The sequence below is a fragment of the Rhinolophus ferrumequinum genome, chromosome 14 (genome assembly GCF_004115265.2).
Source record: "Rhinolophus ferrumequinum isolate MPI-CBG mRhiFer1 chromosome 14, mRhiFer1_v1.p, whole genome shotgun sequence".
Classification (NCBI taxonomy): Eukaryota; Metazoa; Chordata; class Mammalia; order Chiroptera; family Rhinolophidae; genus Rhinolophus; species Rhinolophus ferrumequinum.
This window is the reverse complement of record NC_046297.1, coordinates 42,627,023-42,648,091: the sequence shown is the minus strand read 5'-3', so window position 1 is coordinate 42,648,091 and position 21,069 is coordinate 42,627,023. Positions and strand designations below refer to the sequence as shown.

At 39.8% G+C, this 21,069-nt stretch overlaps 1 protein-coding gene across 2 annotated transcripts in view; it reads left to right on the top strand.

Annotated features, from left to right (window-relative positions):
• Nucleotides 1-11,458: 11,458 nt before the first annotated feature.
• YWHAZ (tyrosine 3-monooxygenase/tryptophan 5-monooxygenase activation protein zeta) overlaps nucleotides 11,459-21,069 on the top strand; it is a 33,465-nt gene continuing 23,854 nt past the window's right edge. Inside the window, exons 1-2 of one of the 2 annotated variants that reach the window (XM_033125676.1) lie at nucleotides 11,459-11,810; nucleotides 14,842-15,146. In XM_033125676.1, coding sequence (XP_032981567.1) covers nucleotides 14,853-15,146 — 294 coding nt within the window. In that variant the 5' untranslated portion in view covers nucleotides 11,459-11,810; nucleotides 14,842-14,852. Of the gene's footprint in view, nucleotides 11,811-12,136; nucleotides 12,276-14,841; nucleotides 15,147-21,069 lie in introns of those variants that run through there. The other variant, XM_033125677.1, reaches the window with a different exon arrangement.

Genomic DNA, 21,069 nt, shown 5'->3' with positions numbered 1-21,069 from the left:
CATCATTAGTCATTAGAGAAATACATTTTAAACCCGTAATGAGGTAGAAGAAACACCCACTAGAGTGGCTACATCAAAGAGACTGATAATATTAACTGTTGACAAGGATAGAGAACAACTGGAACTTTCATACATTGCTTGTGGGAATGCAAAGCAATACAGCTACTTTAGAAAACAGTTGGCAGTTTCTTATAAAATCAAACATATACATATAATCCCTCAATCCCACTCCTAGATATTTATCCAAAAGAAACAAAAGCATATGGCCACACAAAAACTAATATGTGAGTATTCATAGCAGCTTTATTCATAACAGCCAAAAGCAAAAACCAACCAAACATCCAACAACGGGTAAATGGAAAAAGACATTGTGATATGTTCATATAATGGAATACTGTTCAGTCATAAAGAAGAATGGACTAAATAAACCCACACAAATATGCCCAACTGATTTTTGGCAAAAGTGCAAAAACAATTCAATGGAGGAAGGATAGTCTTTCCAAAAAATGGTGCTAGAGAAATTGGACATCCATAAGGAAAAAAAAAAAGAACCTCAACCTAGCGTCCTAGAATCCATGATAAGTATGTAAAATAGGTAACAATTTTAATGCTACTTATACCACTGTTGGTTAGGGTTAGATTTGAGTGCAAATGACCAAAAACCTGAAATTAGCAGGGGCTTAATTACTTAAAGTTGTACTCATTAACAACAACAATGCAGTTCAGAGCCGGGCCTGCAGTTCCCAGAAGCTGTGAGAGCCCCAGGCTCCTACCGCTTCACAGCTCCACTTTCCTTGGTATTCTACCTCATTCCAGGTTGGCTGTCCATGCCCTCACTATATCCACAGTCCTATCTGGCCAGCAGGAAAGGAAAGGGACAAAGCAGTGGGCATCCTTTCCCTTTATAGACACATGTTTCCATGAAACATGTCTTTCAATGTCTTGGCCATCACTTACTTACAAGGCCCACCTTACTGGGTGAGGAGTAAAAAATGTGGTCTTTATTCCAGGTACCAGGTACCAGGTACCAGCAGACTATTGGAAATTCTATTAATATTACTAAGAAGAAAGGAAGAAGGTTTGTTGGAGAAAACTTGCAGACTCTTCCACAGGCAACCTTTACATTTTCTTCTTCAAAGGTTCTCAAGCCTCTATCTTCTTGAAAAGTCTCAACAAGAAATATGAATTTCCTATAAAAATCTAAAGCATACTACACTCACTAACTGATTTATCATTCATTCAATAAACATAAATGTTTTCTTTTTGAAGAAACTGCTAGGTGCTAAATTATTAGAATAAAGATACTTTAGGAAAAAAAGCCTTCATTATTAGTAGCAATAAAAAAACTTTATTTTTTGATCTGCAGTTTTTTTAAGTATACCTGGTTTTAAAAAAAAGTTCTGTAAAAATTAAATAAGCAAGAAAGGATTAAATTTTAGCTTTTAAAAAATATTAGGCTTTGTTTTTATATACAGTATATAATCCTTTGTTTATTAGGATTTTTTCATAAATAGATTTGAAGGTGATATTTGAATTATAATAGCTCCTTTAAAAATCTGTCTTGAATCTGTCCCTTGAATCAAGGCAATATTTCAAAAATGACAATGTCCCATTTATTTTCAGTATTTATACATAATTGGGTTATCCAGGTCTTTTTTCTCTTCTTTCACTCCCTATCTCATTTCATCATTCACCAAATCTATATTAGTCTTTTGCAGAGATCTGAATATGAAGAAAATATACTCAGTTTTTCTTTTTTTTAACCAATTTCAATAATGTATTTAACCCAGTATGTCTAAAATATTATCATTTCAACCCAATATATCCAAAACATTATAATTTCAATATCTTTTAATTCTTTTTTTAAAATTTTTTTTTTAATTTATTGGGGTGACAATTGTTAGTAAAATTACATAGATTTCAGATGTACAATTCTGTATTACATCATCTATAAATCCCATTGTGTGTTCACCACCCAGAGTCAGTTTTCCTTCCATCACCATATGTTTGATACTCCTTACCCTCATCTCCTACCCTCAGTTTTTCTTAATAAAAAAATATTTCCTAGTATTTCTGACCTTAAATAAATACTGAGAATGTGTTTATCAGTGAATTTCATTTATGCATGTTATTATTCATATATAGCAGTATTAATAATCTCCAAAATGATATTCTCTTCTTTTAAAAAAATCCATTTATTTATTTATTATTCTTCCATCAACCAATCTTTACCAATTACCTACAAATATGTGGCTAATTCACTTTTCTTTCCACCCAGAATTTGACTCTATTGTGGTCCAGAAGTGTCTTTTTTGTTTCCATCTTTCCACTCTCCACACTTGTTACGTCTTGTATATAAGCAGCTAGTCAATAGACTAGTCAGGAATGAATGAAAGAATAAATGTGATCTTTCCAGTACCCAGACCCATTGATGGTGTCCTGTTTTCCTAAAGACAAAACAATTCACGGTGATGTTCAGTGTTGCACTGACATCCCTGAATCCTCTGGTTTTGACATTATTTATTTTCCCTTCTAGAAAGGCCCTTGAGATGTTTCAGCAAAGGAGAACAGTAGGTTATCATAACCAAAGTCTCATCATAGAATGTGCTCTCCATTCTACGTCTCTATGCAGCAGACATTAGTTACTTTCCCTGCGTTCAGTATTCTCTTCATTCTAGGTCAAGTACAACACCCACTTCCCTGTGACCTCTGACTCTCAACATACTCAAATAAAACAATCAAGCCTTCTTTGACCGTAATTCAGGGTTAATTGTTCTTTCTAAAGATTGACCTTCGTACTATTTATAATCCCTATGCTCTCATATCTACAGATGCTGCGTAGCAGATATATTTTAACTTATTTATGCTGCTTGCATGCGTAAGCTATTGCTAGCTGCACTGGTGTGATAGGAAAGTCACAAAAGGAAGGTGACCTCATCTTATAAATTGCTTAGAAAGATCTTTTGACAAACTGTGGTTTAGAGAAACAGTTCAATATATGTGTCCTTTCCTTCTATTGGTCACTTACCGATTGAAAATGTTCCTACAGTTTTTATTTATTCATTTTTTAATCGTCCAAGCTTGAAGCCTGCTGACTATATTAGCCTGACCGAAAAATCAATGTTTAACAAAGAAGTGAGGCATTAACTGTATGAAAGTTAATCATGTCAGAAACACACATCTGACTTACCCAGAATAACCATCTCGTCCTATGGAGTGGGTTTGGTTTAAATTTCCTATCAGGTTGCTGAAATATTGAAATATTTCAGGGATTCCTGAGGATTTCACGGCTAAGAAAGTGCTTAGCCTAAACTCCTAAAGCAATTTCAACTCCTCAGGCAATTGCCCCTGAGGTAGGACCAGAAAAACTAGAATACAGAAATTCTGCTCTTAGGTCCAGGAAACTTTTTATATCAGATCCCAGGAAAACTGCCAGAAATTCACATTGCCCTTGATTCCTTTTCCAGATGCCTGTTTTGCTAGAGGGGGAATTTTTTTTTCATGTCTTCTGATATATATGCATTCTTACTGTATTTTAAACCTTTAATGAATTCCAAATGTTCCTTTTGCTTATTCTTGGGTACTCAGGACTGAAACACAGGCCAGAAAGGGACAAATTCTTCTGACCTTTCCACTCCACGACTGTGCTGATCACTTTTGAATTGTAAATGATGTACTTTTGAAACTGTGAGTTCCCAGCTACCTTTACTTGCCTTAAGCCATTGTCATGTGTCAGCAAACTCCATAGGATGAATAGACATGGTAGTACCTGCTCTTTTCTCATTTTTCTTTGTATATATGATTATTTCTTGTATGAAATGATTCCTGAATTCAGACAAAATTTCTGGTATTATAAACCAGCACCTTCATTTCTGTGCTACTTCAACAAATAGACAGCCAGATATTTCTCAAGCAAAATAGGTTATTTGGGAACAACAAAGAATTGCAGTTCAGAACATGCAGTCTAATGGTGAACCATGCGCAAACCTAAAGAAAAAAAACAAAACACATTCTCTTAGGAGGAGAGACTTAGGAGGAGACTTAGGACTTAGGAGGAGATGTTGTAAATGAAGAGTCCATTGGCGGAAACTGAAAATTTGAAGTATATTAATTTTCATTGGCTGAGTTATGGAAGTCTCCCATTGGCTGAACTGGTATTGGGCAAGGAAGAATTTTTTTCTTCCTCCAGCAGAGGTAGTAAAATAGTATTACTTCCTGTGAGAGATGCAAACTATATCTCTTCCTATTGGAGTCAGTAGTGTGTGCTGAGTGACATGTGCATGAGATTTCTCTCTTCTAGCTTCCCGATTCCATTTTAAATGAGGTTTCTGTTTATAATTTTCACTCTTCCAAAAGTTATCCTAATGCTTAACACCAAATTAAAGTCTTTAGTTTTGTTTACATAATTTAAAAATATCGATTGAAAAATAAAATTGGTCAAGAGAATGAGAAGACAAGCCATAGACTGGAAGACAACATTTGCAAAAGGCATATCTTACAAAAGACTGTTATCCAAAAACATATGAAGAACTCTTAAAACTCAACAATGAGAAAATAAGCGAATTAAAAAGTAGGACGACTTTAATAGACACTTCATCAAAGAAGATTTACAAATGGCAAATAAGCACACGAAAAGATACTTCACATCATATGTCATCAGGGAAATGCAAATTTAAACAATGGGATACCACTACACACCTATTAGAATGGCCAAAATCTAGAACACTGACAATACCAAATGCTGGTGAGGGTGTGGAGCAACAGGAACTCTCATACATTGCTGGTGGGAGTGTAAAATGGTACAGTCACTATGGAAGACAGTATGGTGGTTTCTGACAAAACTAAACATACTCTTACCATACGATCCAGCAATGGCACTCCTTGGTATTTACCCAAAGGAGTTGAAAATTTATGTATCTACAAAAACTTGCATAGGGATGTTTATAGCAGCTTTATTCATAATTTCCAAAACCTGGAAGCAGCCAAGAGGTCTTTCAGTAGGTAAATGGATAAATAAACTGTGACACATCTAGACAATGAAATGTTATTCAACACTAAAAAGAAATGAAACACCATGGAGGAAAACCATTAAAAAAAAAAAGTGGAGGAACCTTAAATGCATATTGCTAGGTGAAAGAAGTCAATGTGAAAAGGTTACATACTGAATGATTTCAACTATATGGCTTTCTGGAAAAGGCTAAATTATGGAGACAGTAAAAAGATCAGTGGTTGTCACAGGTTAATGAGGAGAGATGAATAGTGGAGCAGAGGATTTTTAGGGCAATAAAACTATTCCGTATGATATTCTTTAATGGTCAAAAATGTCATTATACATTTGTCCAAACTCATAGAATGTACAACACCAACAGTGAACCCTAATGTAAACTTTGGACTTTGGGTGAAAATGATTTGTGAATGTATTTTTAACAAAATATACCACTCAACTTTAACAAATCAATTTTATCAGTTTTAATATATATATATATATACCACTCTGGTAGTAAATGTTGAAAATAGGGGAGGTCATACATGAGTGGGAGCAGGAGGTATATGGAAATCTCTGCATCTTCCTCTCAATTTTGCTGTGAACCTCAAACTACTCTAAAAATAATATACATATGTAAATATATATATATATATATACACACACCGAGGATGTCAAAAAAATGTTTACAAGTGGACACTTTAGTCAATGTTGCTCAAGCAGTAGTTTGCCATAATCAGAAGTGTCTAGATGCTGATGGTAATCTCTTTGAGCACCTCTTGTAATTGCAGAAGTGAAATGTGACTTGTATTCATCTTTTGTTATTGGTACATATTGAGTACTACAATTTAATACTTTTTTTCCTTTCTTAAAATGTGTATACATTGTTGGGGGCACCCTCTGTATATAATAATATAATACATAATATATATAATTGACTGGTAACTTAAGGGTTAAGATGTTCAAATGATGCCAAGCTAAGATTTTTTTGCTGTAACCTTCCCTATCTTCCCGTTCAGATATCATGGACGAGTTTTTGAAAACTAAGAGTCAACCATTTGCAAGAGGAATTTTCACTAACTGAAGTGCAGAGGATGCTAAACCAAGTAGCTTTACCATGAATACTTTATACAAAGTTGGTAGGAAGAAGTTGAGCCTTCCAACTGTAATTCAATCAGATTTACAAATCCCAGGAGAAGACACAACAGGAGTACAGAGGGCCAAGGAGGTTTGTGTGGCTCGTTACAAAACATGATGGATAGACTCCTGGAATAAGATAAAGCAGCAGGCGGAAGCATGCTGACAGCCCACAGTATTCAAGTTTGTAGTTTTTCCATTTATCACAACTGATTAAAGAACCACAGATAGCCTCTGATTCTTGACAACATAAATTCTTCTCATTGCAGACAACTGGACAATGAGTCAGGGGAAGATCTTGTCATGGCGGCTGCTCAACAGGTGATAAATGTAAACATCTGCTGGGCTTCAGAATTTGGGCAAGGGAGCATGTACTTGCATGCTCCTACAACTTTAGACCTGTCAGTTTTCAGATGACAGAGAAACAGAGGAAATTTCATCTGTCAGTTGGCCAACTCTGAGTTTGGAAGGAACTTCTCTCATTGACGAGTACTAGGAAAATAATCACCACAACATAAGAGCTACCAAAAATTCTATAGTACAAGGAAACAATACTATCTGAAGACTCCAAGGAAGTGCATATATCTGAAGATGGTTTCCTATAGGAAAAGAAAACTTTAGAAAATGTGTATTTGTGTCCTTAATAGGATTTGCGGATATGTTGTATCTATCAAACCATGACCTGTAAGTTAAGAATGTAAAGAAACTAAAAATTTCACTGTGGAATAAATGCCATCAGAGGCAAGGAAGCAAAGTTGACTCGTTGATAATCAAATCAGTAATTTACAGGATGAAATGAGTATTTTCAGGGAAACTTCCCCACTTCTCCTAGGACAGTTAGTGCTCATAGCTCAGATTTTGCAAAACACAATTTGCTCACCTTTATTAACTTTTACTTCACTGTGCTGCGCTGTAATTGCGTTTGGTGTCTGTCTTTGTCCCTAGACTGGAATCCTCCAGGGAGGGACCATGATCTATGAATTTTTATCCTGACAAGCAGCATAAGCTGACGAGTGGGCCCTCATTAAATGCTTGATGAATGTATGAAATGAGAATTTTGTCAGTTTGGCTTCCTTGTTGGTTTACATTTTTGTCTTAATCAGCATGCAAAAAACACAGTCTGTGACCAAAGTATCATAGAACATAGACTAGAGTCTGGAATGTGGGGATAGAGTTAAAAGGTATGGACCAAAAAGAATTTTTCTTTTTAGAAAAACAAGGCTAAAGTAGTAGACGAAGGAAATGAAGATGGGATCAAGTAAAATAGTAAATTTAAATTTTAGAATTAAGTGAGGACAAAGCTACTTTCCATTCTAGAAGTCAACAGATTAGTTGAGATACTTAAACTGACTTTTATCAGAAGATCAGATTCCCTGTTCTTCTCTCACTTCATTTCTTACCAACCCTCCCCATTTTTCTTTTCCATTTTCTTTTTTTAAAAACACCTTTCTTATGCATTGGACTTGCCAGTGACATCTAAGGACCTTACAGTGCTAGGTGTCATAGCAGATAAACCCTAAATCTCAGTGGCTTAAAAATGGAAGTTATCCCTCAGTAAAGTCTAAAATGATTGAGGCCGGCTTTCACAGGTTTTCAGGTGCCCAGGTTCCTTTCATTTTATGGTCCCACCCTCCTGTAAAGCTTTGGAATGCTCTCCATTTAGCTGGCAGAAGAGGTCCATTCAGGGACCACATGAAGGTTCAAACAAGGAGGTTTTCGTGGACCCGGGCCACAAGTGGAGCACATCACTTTATTCATATCCCAGTAGTTAGCACTCAGTCACATGACCACACCTGATTGCAAGGGAGACTGGGCAATGGAGTCCAGCTCTGGTTCTGATAAAAAATGGTTTCGATGAATAACTAGCCTGCCTCTGCCACTAACTCCAAGTAATTCCAACAATAGGTCATCACGATCTAGAGTACTATGTGTAGCCCTCTCCTCACTTTCTCAGTTAATCCTTGCAATAATCTGACGAAGTTTGGTGTTAGTACTGTATGTCCAATTTAGTAAACTAAATGGCTCAGAATTTGCTCAGAATGACAAAGATTTGTACCCCATTTTGACTCTAAAAGCCCAAGGCATTATGCTGTATTTCTTCAAGTAAATCATAATGTTGAAGTGAGATTATAACCTGAATTGCGATTAAAGTCAAAATATCATGTTAACTGCCACATCATCAATACAGTCCATCCTTTGTGATGTTTTTCTAATTGGAATGATGGACTTAGGCCAATTTACCTGAACTCTTTCCTATTTTAATGTATAGCATTGATCTGAGTGATCGTTGCAGTCCCCAGTACAGAAACGCAGTGATGTGCACTGTCTCACTGCTTATGTCTCAGACTAACACAAATTTGCCTTTCCAGAGTGAACCTCTTTATACCTCACACTTCTAAGACATTTTAAATATAGTTTTATTTTATCTTCACAACCCTTTGAAAAGTAGAGACATCCAATATATCCATTTACAAATGAATAATAGCTGAGCTACTTTGTGCAAAGAATGGTATTAAGCATTGTATGTTATATGTTAATATATAGATATAATAAATATATGTATATTACTTCACTTAATCCTCAACACCACTTCATGTTTTATTACAAGTATTTTATTTATTTATTTTTTAAAAGATTTTTACTGGGGAAGGGAAACAGGACTTTACTGGGGAACAGTGTGTACTTCCAGGATTTTTTCCAAGTCAAGTTGCTGTCCTTTCAATCATAGTTGTGGAGAGCGTAGTTCAGCTCCAGGTCCAGTTGCCGTTGTTAGTTGCAGGGGGCGCAGCCCACCATCCCTTGCAGGAGTCGAGGAGTCAAACAGCACCCTCGTAGTTGAGAGCCCATTGGCCCATGTGGGAATCGAACCGGCAGCCTTTGGCGTTAGGAGCACGGAGCTCCAACCACCTGAACCACGGGGCCGTCCCCTATTACCAGTATTTTATTGATGTGAAAATCAAGAATAGTTAAGCGAAATCAATAGTTAAGAAAATCAAGAAGGTTAAGCGACTTGATTGAGGCACCAGAGATGAGTGGTGAATAAAACAGGTCAGGCTACTTAGTGAAAGTCTTATAATTTTCCCAGAGTTCAACTTCATAGGTTCTACTTATTCTTTGTTTTGCTTTTATCCTTGTCACATATTATTCCTATTCCTCAAAATACTTATCACTTCATGGGGCTTTCATGACATTCTCTATTTTTGTTTCCCGGCAACTTCATTCATTACACCATTAATCCATAAACATGTTGATTTGAGTATATAAAACCTAACAGCTCTTATAGTTTCACTAAACAATGCCTTGCTATTTAAAGCATGAAGCAAAAACCTAATTTAGTTGTTTCCTAAAGTAAATCCACTGCTTATGAAGAGAAATTCCTTAACGTCCTCTAAAATAAAAAGTATGTATTCTATCTATACATATATTTGAGATATTAAAGAAACATCAATTCCCATTTTAAGAAAGTTTTAATTTAATATCTTCTATCAAATTTCTGGTGCCTACCACAAAACCAGAGACTTAAAAAAAAAAGAGAGAGCATTAAAAATGTGAGTCATTTTAAATGAGTCACTCCCAAAAAGAAATTACTTGGGAGTCAAAGAAAGTTGACTTTACTATCTCAGAAATTAAACCCCAATCAACTTGTTCGTCAGTTCAGCTTACTATGAATCTGTGGTGATGTGGAAACTTGGGGGAAAATAAAAACCACTGAAATTTAACTGGTCACTGAAACATCCTTCCTGGTTTGTACTTTATTATCTAAATGCTAACTGGAACTTCAGGCAAAAATGTCGTTTGTAGAACAGTTTTGTGGCACAGACATTGTATCCATCAAACAGAACAAGGTGCTCAAAGATTGAGGACTCATTTTGCCTGCTACTGACAAATTCAAACCTCTGCAGAACTTGAGGCTGAAATCTTTTGTGAGGCTCCCTTGTGAATTGTGCCTAAAGCAGGTCCCTAGAAGGTGCTCAGTAAAGATATATTGGAAAAAATCAATGAGACCAAGATGGAATTTACACAAGAGTAGTGGAAGAGTTGAGTTTCTCACTGCTAACTATATACTCTCGATGACTTTTGCAACTGGTTTTGTAGGTCATCCAAGCACTAATCTTTTCATAAGCTGTATCACAATTAGAGGCAGAAGGGGCAGAGCCATTTTACACTGTGAATGTATCTCTCTTAACTTCCTGAAGTTGACTGGGTGGAGGCCCTACAGTTGAAGGTTGGCAGGTTTGTGCGGCACCGGCACCCGGTCCTTCCTTCCTTCTCTTCCCCTCTCTTCCTGGCTCCTGATACGTCCTCGCCCTACCAGCGGCCCACTCTCACTGACGGCTGGGTCATCCCAGGCCCTGGGAGCTACCACGTGCTTCAAACCAAACCTTACTTGGGGAGAAACAAAAGGATCTTTACGTTTTAAATCACTGCAGCATGAAGTCTTCAAGTGAAAGCTTTATTTGGGTATTAAAATCTAACCTCCGAGGAACGAGTCAGTGCCTAAGGCCTTCATGATCACCCCAAACCCTACATGTAAGGCGGTCTTTTACTCTTGGGAGTTACAGGCTTTCTGAACGCGGCGGCGTCTCCTTCAAAGCCTCACCTCCCTCTAGCTCAGCCCGCCCAACCCACCACACCCCCACTTCGCGCCCAACCATTGTCCCCTCGCAGCTGTCACTGCACGCCGATCCAGGGCTCCGGATTGGAAAACCTTCCCGTCACTCAGCTCATACTCTGGGGCCGGACGCCACACTCCCTATTCTGAGCCTTAAAAGGTCTAAGGCCACGTTCCCGGAGCCAGCAGCAGGTAAAGCCGCAGCGGCGGAAGGGAGAGGCCCTTCTCGCCCAAGTCGGGCCGGCCAGGCGGTGGAGGGGGGTGGGGGGGAGCGGCGGACCCGGGATAGCGCGCCTCACCGCCCCTCCCTTACTGTCTGACCGCGACCTGTCCTCTCCCCCCGCTCCTGCCCCCAGCCTCAAATCCCGATTATAAAGCGCAAACCGCGGAGCCACTCTCGTAATCCCGCCCCCGGACCGCCCAGTGGGCAGCTACGACCGCGTAGCACGGAGGGCGGGGAGGGCCAGGCCGCAGGGAGGGGGTGGGGAGGAATGTGAAAGGTCCCGGATGTTGCTGAACCGGAGCCCCTTCGGGAATGACTGGCGCAGGCGCAGAAAGACCTCACGGAAAGCTAAGGTGGGGGTGGGGAAAATTTTCATTCTCGCACGTTTAGAAGAGTGAGCTGGCGGAGGTGGCAGGGAGTCAGAGGGGAAGGCGAAGTAGGGGGGTAGTGGTGGGGAGGGGAAAAAAAGGTGATTCCTGCCCAGGCGCCCTCGAGGCTAAAGTAGAGAAGTTGGAAGCTAAGCAGACCGGGGAAGAGGGTTGGTAGCGGGAGAGAACGCGCGCTCCTCCGTTCGCCCTCTAGCGCGGGCGGGCAGGACGCGCGCGTTAGGGAGCGGCGGTTGCGCTGGGCCCCCCGAGCTGTGGGCACCAATCAACGGTTGCTATAGCAGCGTTTGACGTCATCGTGCGTCTGGTGCCCCTGCTGCCGGGGCTGGTGATTGGAGGAAACCCCGTGTCTGCGGAGCGGCTGTAGCCTGTGAGCAGCGAGATTCAGGGACAGAGTCTCAGCCTCGCCGCCGCCGCCCAGAGACTGCTGAGCCCCCGTCGGTCCGCCGCCACCCACTCCGGACACAGGTAAGGGATTCGGCCGCCGCCGCCTCGCCCCACTCCTTCCTGTCCCAGACCAGTCTTCCGAAAGCGCGGGGGATGTCCCCGCTCCACATCCTTTCAGCCCTTCTCGCCCCGCGGTAGCGGCGCTGGGCTGAGGCGGAGTCTCTTCAGGCAAAGACGGGCGGCGGCTTCTCTTCCGCTGGACTCGGGCTGCTCGCGGCTGCCGCGGGCTACTTGCTTCCGGATCGACGCCTCGGCTGGGATAAGCTCCCGTTGCCGATCTCCGTCCCCGGGGGTGGAAGGGGCGCCCACAAGCGAGATCCCTGGGGACCTGCCCGGTCGCCGGCTCTCTGGTGTGGTCGAGGCACCACTGGCCGCGATCCGTTCCCATCGTCACCCCTGTCCCAAAGCCCCTTCCCCCTCGCCGTCCCGCTCCTCGCTTCCGCACTAGATAATGACTCGGCGGCTGGGGGCATTGCAGTGGCGCAGGTGAGGCCGCCCCCTCCCCGCGGTCCTCCCCTCCCCCCCGCCCCTCGGCGCAGCCTCCGCGCCCCGCGCTGCGGCGGCGGCACCCAGCCCTCCCCCACCCGAGCGGGAGGGCTGGGCCTGGGGCTCGGGCCGCGCGATTCGAGGCCGGCCCGGAGGCTCCCGCCAGGTAGACTAGGGAGAGGCCACGCTTCGCGCGCGCGCGCGCGGGTGAGCCGGCTCCGGGTGGGGCTCGCCTGAGACGAATTTCCTGGGTTCCGCGGGGTGGAGAGCTTGAATTTTCCGGGGTGTGGTGGGGGATGGGGTTGGCCTTTTCTTGTGGGGAAAGAGGGCTCCGACCGAGCCCAGGTAGGGGTAGAGAAGAGGATGGGCAAGACAGTGGGCCGGTGTCTCGCTCGCCTAGCTAGGGGGCTAGAACCGGAGGGGCCCTGCGCTCGGTTTTGAGGCTCGTACCCTGCTCCGCGAGGCGGGGAAGCCAGAGCGTAACAGCCGGCGGTGGCTCGGCTCGCCTGGGTGTGGCTCTTGTCCCCCTCCCCCTCCTGCTGCAGCTGTCGGGCCGGTATAGACTAAATGAGTACCAGCGGTGTCCGGTGGCGGACTGGACGCCGGTGGGAGAGTGGGGTGTGTCCGCGAACCGGCTGGTCGTGGTTCTGCTTCTGTGGGCAGCGCTGTCGTCTCTGCCCCCGGGGCTGGCAGTCCCTCGGCTCCCCTCGGCTCGGGAGGGGGCGCGCTGCTCCTCCCTCCTGCTCTGGTGGGGGGAATTAATACTCGGCGGTAGGTTGGGCTCCTTGACACAGATCCGCCATGACAAAGAGGGAGAGTCGGGGACTTGTGCGGAGGCACTAGCTTGGGCGGAGCCAGGCGGGAGTTAACAGCGCGGACGGAAGGATTTGCGCTCTAAAGTCACGGTCGGCGGGGTTACGATTCGCCCAACCCGACGTCTTACGTCGGTTAAGGGTTAAATGGGTGCGGCGAGCCTTCTCTGCAATATAGAGGCGAGGCCTTGGAACACTAGTTATTTATTCTATGAAAAACCGACTCCACTTGTAGTACCCGAGGGTTTGGGGAGAGAAACCTTTGTACCGGTTTTAGATAATTTTTCGTTAGAAGCAGCTTTAACCTGAGAGCGTTTTTGAGTTCCTAGAGGAAAAATTAGTAATTTCGAGAACGGGCGGGTGGGGGTTTTAAAATTTGTAATTACAAATTTTTTCGAATTGAAATACTACACCTCACATCTAAGCTAGCTGATTACTAGCTTGAATACCGGGGCCCTGTTAGAATTGTGTGTGTGTGTGTGTGTGTGAGTGTGTGATTTTCCTGGGAAGGAAATAGATATGATATTGGGGAGTCAATTCCTATAGTGAGTAACAGTGGCTCTTCCCTTCACCGTTTAATTGGGCACTTCAGGCTGTCCATTTTCCTTTAAAATCGTTTCTTCTGTGGGATGATTGTATGTTTTAGTATCTTTCTTTGCTGTTTCAGCACCTTTCAAAAGGATATCTTTCAGGAACAGTATAACAGGAATAAATTGAAAAATCTAGGCAGCTTTAAAATGAGAGAAAGAATAAGGCCAAAAGTCATGGTAAGGGCAGCTCGAATGATAATATATTCAGTTAATTTTGACTACTAGAAACAGAATGAAGTACTTTTACATTTAAACTGGAATAATGACATCAGAAACACTGGTCACACTCGAATATACATTTTAGTGCTCACAGTAAGAGTTGAAGTTCCAGGACTCTACACTTGAAACCTATATAATTTTACTAACCAATGTCACCCCAGTAAAATTAATTAAAAAAAGGGGTGAAGTTGAAGGACTCACGGGCATATTTTTCAAACGTGTGCATATAACAAGGTACAGATAAATGAGGCCTTAGGGTCAGTTCAGTTAGATACTGATCTTTGGTGTTTTTATATTCAAAATATCTTAAAACAAGCAATTCGGTCATTTCTCCCAGAAAATTACCATTATGCTGTCAGCTGGCAAATGTTGCAGAGATCTATTCATTTGGGGTTGGGGGCTAATACCAACTAAAAAACTCCTAAAAAGAATAGATATTAAGGAAGTAAAAAAGACACAAATTGCACATTAAACTGACATGAATCATGATTTGGGAAGTATGAAAAGAATTGTAATGTTCTTCCTAAGTAGTGTTTTCACTAAAGAAAAGCTGTTTAATATTTTATTATTTAGTGATATTGGAAACTGGAGTTGAAATTTTGGCCAAATAAGATAAGGGTTGGTTTTTAAGGTGGCTTCTTGACCACACTTTCTTTGACGTTATGTGAAATTAGGATCTTCTGAACAAAGATAAGGTAATGCAATTTTAATTTTGCTAAACTGATGTTAATGGCTTTAAATTTATCCTCTGAATGCTGAGTATGCCATTTTTTTCCTTTTCTGATCATCCTTTTGTGAGGCTGCATTAAATTCCTCATGTGGAAAACCTTCCATGGGCAGTTAGGTTTGAGGTGTTAATATAGCTTTTTTACAAACAGTATAATTTTGAGTCTGTTTTGATGGAAAAAATATCTAAATGCTCCCCCCCCCTTTTTTTTCCTGCAGAACATCCAGTCATGGATAAAAACGAGCTGGTTCAGAAGGCCAAACTGGCCGAGCAGGCTGAGCGATATGATGACATGGCAGCCTGCATGAAGTCTGTAACTGAGCAAGGAGCTGAATTATCCAATGAGGAGAGGAATCTTCTCTCAGTTGCTTATAAAAATGTTGTAGGGGCCCGTAGGTCATCTTGGAGGGTCGTCTCAAGTATTGAGCAAAAGACGGAAGGCGCTGAGAAAAAACAGCAGATGGCTCGAGAATACAGAGAGAAAATTGAGACTGAGCTAAGAGATATCTGCAATGATGTACTGGTGAGAATCAAACATTCAGTCTGTCTTCATTATGATAGGGTTCCTATAATGCATATCAGTTATGTTACTCAGTTTTTTCCTTGGTTTTTCTTTCCCTTTTAAAAATTGAGTGTTCTAAATTTTGAAGTCTTCAGGGTGTCATTGCTAAAAAATGTTAAAACAATTGTAGTTAAGTTTGTATAAAATAAATGCAATAATTTCAGTTAGTCTAAATAGACTAAAAATAGACTCTGGGAGTGTTTTTTGTATTACTTGAAAAGATTAATAGTATTTTTATTTCAATTATGGTTGGAATATTTGTAGTATTTCTAGAGCTCATTTTTACAAAACGTGCCTATGTGGGTACAGGAACCTTAGATATCTTGGTTTTATGTAAGAGAGATGTGATAGGAGACTCATTATAGACGTAGTACCTGTCCTTCCTTGGATTAGCCACTAGTGTTAACATATGTGTCAGCCTTGCAGGAAACACTGCCTTTACAGTTGCTTTTGCCTTTTCCTGCGTTCAAGTGTTGAAGTTAATTTCGAACATTGACAACCAGAATAAGAAGTTACGAATAACTCAAGCTTGATTTTCCAGGTTCAGTCAAGAAATATTTTAAGTATTCAGTACCTACTGTGTTGAAATACTGCTTCTCTAAAAAGCTTTAAAGAATTGAACAGTACATTTTGGCCATTATTATTTTTTTAACAAATGATGCCTTTCTGATTCAGAAAAATTTGTATCTGAGTATAAAGTGGTAGAATATCCAACTATTTATCATATAGCATCCTATGTATATTAATACTTCACCTTTTTAAGGAACCAGTGTTTGAAATAATATTTAAAGTGATTTTATTAGGTTGGTGCAGACGTAATTGCGGTTTAACAGGTTAAAATTGCAAAACCACAAATACTTTTGTACCAACCTAATACTAAATGATTACCTTTATATAGCAGGACTTTAGATTACACAGTGGGTGTCGGTATGGTAGGGCTCTGGTTTATAGAGATTCAGTATCCCAATTTCTCTGGACAGGTTACTGAATCTGGGACTCAGTATGGAAATCCAGGTGCACTACTTATTTGAATCTTGTTCATGGAAGACCTATAATGAGCAATATAGGCTTTTACTAAAGTTTGGTGGTATGATTGTTTTTATGCTAGTTTTTAATTACTAATGGGATAGGTAATTCCTCAATTATGAGTATTTTTCTTAAATGATTTTTTTTCAGGCTGTCTCATTAAAGAACAATTTTTTTTGAGCATTCATGATTTATTTACTGTCTTCATTCCCTCACCTCTCCCCATATTTCACCATTCATTTTACAAATATAACTATTTTTTAAATTTTTTAAATTTAAAAATTTTAAATATAACTATTTATATTTTTACAAATATAACTATTTTTTAAATTTTAAATTACAAATATAACTATTTTTTAAATTTTTAAATGAGTTAGAGTTGTACAAAACAACATAATAGTTAGACATTTACACCCCTCACAGAGTGATAACCCCCCCAATCTACTTCTCCTCTGACATCGTATATAGCTGTTATAATACCATTGACTCTATTCCCTATGTTGTACTTTACATCCCGTGATAGATATATTGTGTGTGTGTGTGTGTGTGTGTATAATTATAGTTAACATGGAATATTCTACTTCAGCTTCAGGTGTATAGTGCAGAGTGGTCAGGCATCTACATAGTCTATGATGTGATCCCCCTGATAAGTCCAGGACCCATCTGGCACCTTACATAATCTTTACAACATTTTGATTATATTCCCCATACTGTATTTCACATCCTCGTGACTATATTTTTCATTAACATGGGCTCACAAAGTCGTCTTGTGGTATTTGTCTTGAGTGCATTTTTATTGGTTTTATATGAAATCTTTACATTTATAGCTGTTATTTCTAAGATGTGAAAGGAATACCATGATTTGTTGAGGTTAAATGACAATGCTTTCCTTCTGTGATTTGCTTCTCTTATTGCGAAGGTAGTAAGATATGTAAAATTTGAAAATAACCATGCTTTTCTACAGTAAGAAATGTGTTGGTTTCTCCCCCCCCCCCCCACTTTGATACTAACTAGTACCTATGTACCTGTTACTGAATTTTGTTCACTCTGGTGTTTTCCCCTCAATTATTATACCTGATAGATCAAATAATTTTTATTTCAGTTTCAAAGGGTTACAATTTATAATTTCCCTTAAGACAGAAGTCAACTTTAGGAATAAAGGGGGACGTGGTAACATTGACCCTCTACTAATCAGCTTATTTGTGATCCCAGGTAGGTATTGCATGTTTCCACACTGAAAGTATAAAAGCTTGGTGTGAAGATTTTCCCAGGAAAAGACTAGCAGTTTTTTTTAATTTTGTTTCTGTTATCAAGAAAAGTGTATTGCATAGGATCAATGGATGAGAATAACTGATCTCTAAATAGCTTCTCTTTGTTGGTATGATTATTAAGAGTGTTTGAATACTGGTCATCTGTGCTCTTCTTCAGAACAGCACTGGCTTCTTACCAAGTGTAACTGAAATTTCCACTTTGAAAGTTTTAATTCCTTTTCCATACAAAAGGCTCAGAATTCTAAACAAGCTTTTCCTTCCAGTCTTGGTCTTTTCAAAAGTAAAACTCTGTTAGTGATCTTTGCATGGCCTCTGCCTCCTAACATATAGTAGATACTCAAGTATTTGTTAAATAAATGAGCAAAAGGGCTTCTTTTGGAAAAGAGGATAATAGAACTAGGTCAGCAGCACTGCTAATTTTTCAAAGCTGTTTTTGTTTCTACTTGGGAAAATTTGATATTTACTGATACTGTGGTTCGTTTACAAGCAGGCTTCTTGTCCTTATCATCTTTTCAAACAGATTATGTTGACTCTGGAAATATCTTGCATAAAATCCTTTCCCCCCTTTCTACTAAATTGGAAGAATACAATGTAGCAGAACTGATAATTTCTCCTAGAGAAAAACATCTTTGAACTTGATGATTTGTGAAAGTGTTTTAATTACATTTTAAGATCTTACATGATAAAAATATAATCAATTATAACTTTTATTACTCATTTCTTCTGAACTGTGACTTTTTTTTTTTTGAGGAAAATAAGCAGGTAATTATATTTCGGAATTAATAATATTGGCTGGTGGCATCAGTGATGAATTAGAGTTCATTGTAGTATTGAGCACCTGGCTAAGAAAGTATCCACTTCCCATAAAAAGGATCTAATCTGCAGAGTTCTAAGTTTTTCTGAAGAGCTCTTTAGTCTGTTATTAAATGGTTACTACTATTCTGGTTATGTGCATTTGTCACCTGTTTAATTTATACCATTTACTAAGCAGAGAAATAGTAGGGGGACCATGTTACTTTGTACAAGAGTGACAGAGCATTACTATGGGAAGTGGTTACTGGCATTTTCTTAACAACATGGACCTTGCTTTATGCAAAAGAACTTGGGGTTCTTCTCTTGCACTGTTAATTTGAAATTGCATATGTGAACTAATGCAGTCTACTTTTCCTGCCAGATCATAGACCAGAAAGCTCTCTTGGTAAAGTAGGGGAGGCGCTTAACACTAGTGATCCCTGACACCTCATCTGTGTAAACTCACAAGAAGAAGCCAAAAATTGGGTAGGTGTGTCTTGAACATGATGAAATGAAAAACAAAATGAGGAAATACAGACTAGAAAACCCAATTCAAATTCAAATAAAAATTCAGTGGTGTAAAAAGCTCCAGGTTTTGAGTCAGGCCAACTTTTTACTATTTAATAGCTGCTTGGCCTAAAGAAATTACTCAATCCTCTGAGAATACTGAGCTCAATTAAATGGGAATAATATCCACCCCATAGGATTGTTGTGGAGAATGAAAATCAAGGAACGCTCTTGACTATCTTCTGCGCCCTGTTTGGGGGTTCTGTTTAGAAGCAGTGACAAGAGTACAAGCCTGCCTGCAGGGATCTCGCAACTTGAGTCCAAGAATGGGATTTAAAAGATCCAAGAAGCCTTAAAAACTATTTTTTTGTGGAGTAGAGTCCATACTGGCCAACAAACTTCGCAAGTTTCACTTAAAAAATTGAAAGCCACTAGTGTAAGGGAATGAATGAATGGCTTCTTCTGCTTGTAGGAGATGAAACAGTAAAATTGTGAGTCTAACTTTTGTAACAGTTGGCAACAGTAGTTCAGTAATAGTGATTCCAGTAACTTGACTGAGTTCCATCTTAGCTTCTCTGCATTTTTATTTTAAGGTGTAGTTGCTGGGCTTTGGTTTTTATCTCTAGCCCATAGAACTGCCATTAAACAGGAGCAAGCTAGGAAACCAGGCAGCTTTTGGGTCCTTCCTATTCTGGATATGTATATATATATTTTAAAGTTTATTGGAGTGACAATTGTTAGTAAAGTTACATAGATTTTAGGTGTACAATTCTGTAATATATCATCTATATATCACGTTGCTTATCACTCAGTCCTCTTTCCATCATCATATACTTAATCCTTTTTTTTTTAAACTTTATTTAAGTGTGTTTTTCCAGGACCTATCAGCTCCAGTCAAGTAGTTTCAATCTAGTTGTGGAGGGTGCAGCTCACAGTGGCCCATGTGGGGATCGAACTGGCAACCTTGTTAAGAGCACCACGCTCTAACCAACTGAGCTAGTCTGGGTATATTAATATGTGTTTGGACTTTAAAAATTGCTGTATAGAGTGGTAAGCTGAAAAATCACTAGGCAGCTCATTTATTGGAGTAATGGCTTCTCAAAAGAACTGCAGTGTTACACTCATTTTCATGATAAAGAGTTTTCACAATAAGTATTACGTATTCTACCTGGTGAGGTATTCTGTACAGTTTGGAAGTCTGAGGTAAATGAAGTGGAAATGAAACAAAGAAAGGGATGAGAATGGAAAATTAGGTGGTTGCTGTTGGTGGGAAGTGGAAGAATAACCACCACCTTGAGCAAAGAGCAACAGGTTACCTATCCTTTTTGCAGTATAACAATACTTGAACAGGTAGGAAGAATCCTAGTAAGATACCGATGACCTGGAGATGTTTGGTGATTCGATGAGCTGTGAAGAAGATAGTTAAAAATAGAAAGGTAAAAGGATTCGGGAAAAAAAAGGGAAGGATTAAAGGATTTGAAATTGGAATTAGAGTGAAAAACTTGATTTTCAAAAGTATAGGAGGAGCATGCAAATTTATGAAATAATGACCCCAATTTCTTAATCTAAGAAAGAGGAAGAAATTGTATTCAGTCTTAGCAGAGGAATTCATATTAGAAAGGGGAAATGTAAGCTATCATAGAGTTGTAAAAGTTTACCAAGAATAATTTTTCTTTTCCTTTTTTTTCTTTGAGAACACAGTTTTTGTTTTTTAAGGCGGGCACAGCTCACAGTGGCCCATATGAGGATCGAACCTGCAACCTTGGTGTTATTAGCACCACACTCTAACCATCTGAGGTAACCGACCACACCAAGAGCACAATTTTATCAGTAAAGAAATCCTATTGGCAACACCTCAATAGTGGGCCTGCAGGACATTTGGTCCATGCCAAAAGATCCGTGATATGTGGTCCTATCAAAAACGTTCATGCTTAGAAAATGTCCCTGATATTGATTCAGAATTTTGGTTTATAGGATTAATACATAAAAATACTATCATGTTTTATTGGTACAATAATTGTGTTGTGGCTGTATTGCCAGTATTAATCCTTCTTGCCTCGGTAGCCTAGCTGACTGGTAATGAATGGCACATGGGGTTAGGTAGATGGGTCTGAGTGGATCAAGTATCTCCATGGATATTTGGACAGGACCAAATGTCCACTAATCCAGTAGTGGTAGAGTAGAAGCATCCTAGTTGGTTAATTGGAAAGTAGTTCAAATATGTGATCATACTTGTTTTAAAGATTTATTTTACATAAAAACGTATATGTTTACCCATTTCTAAAGAC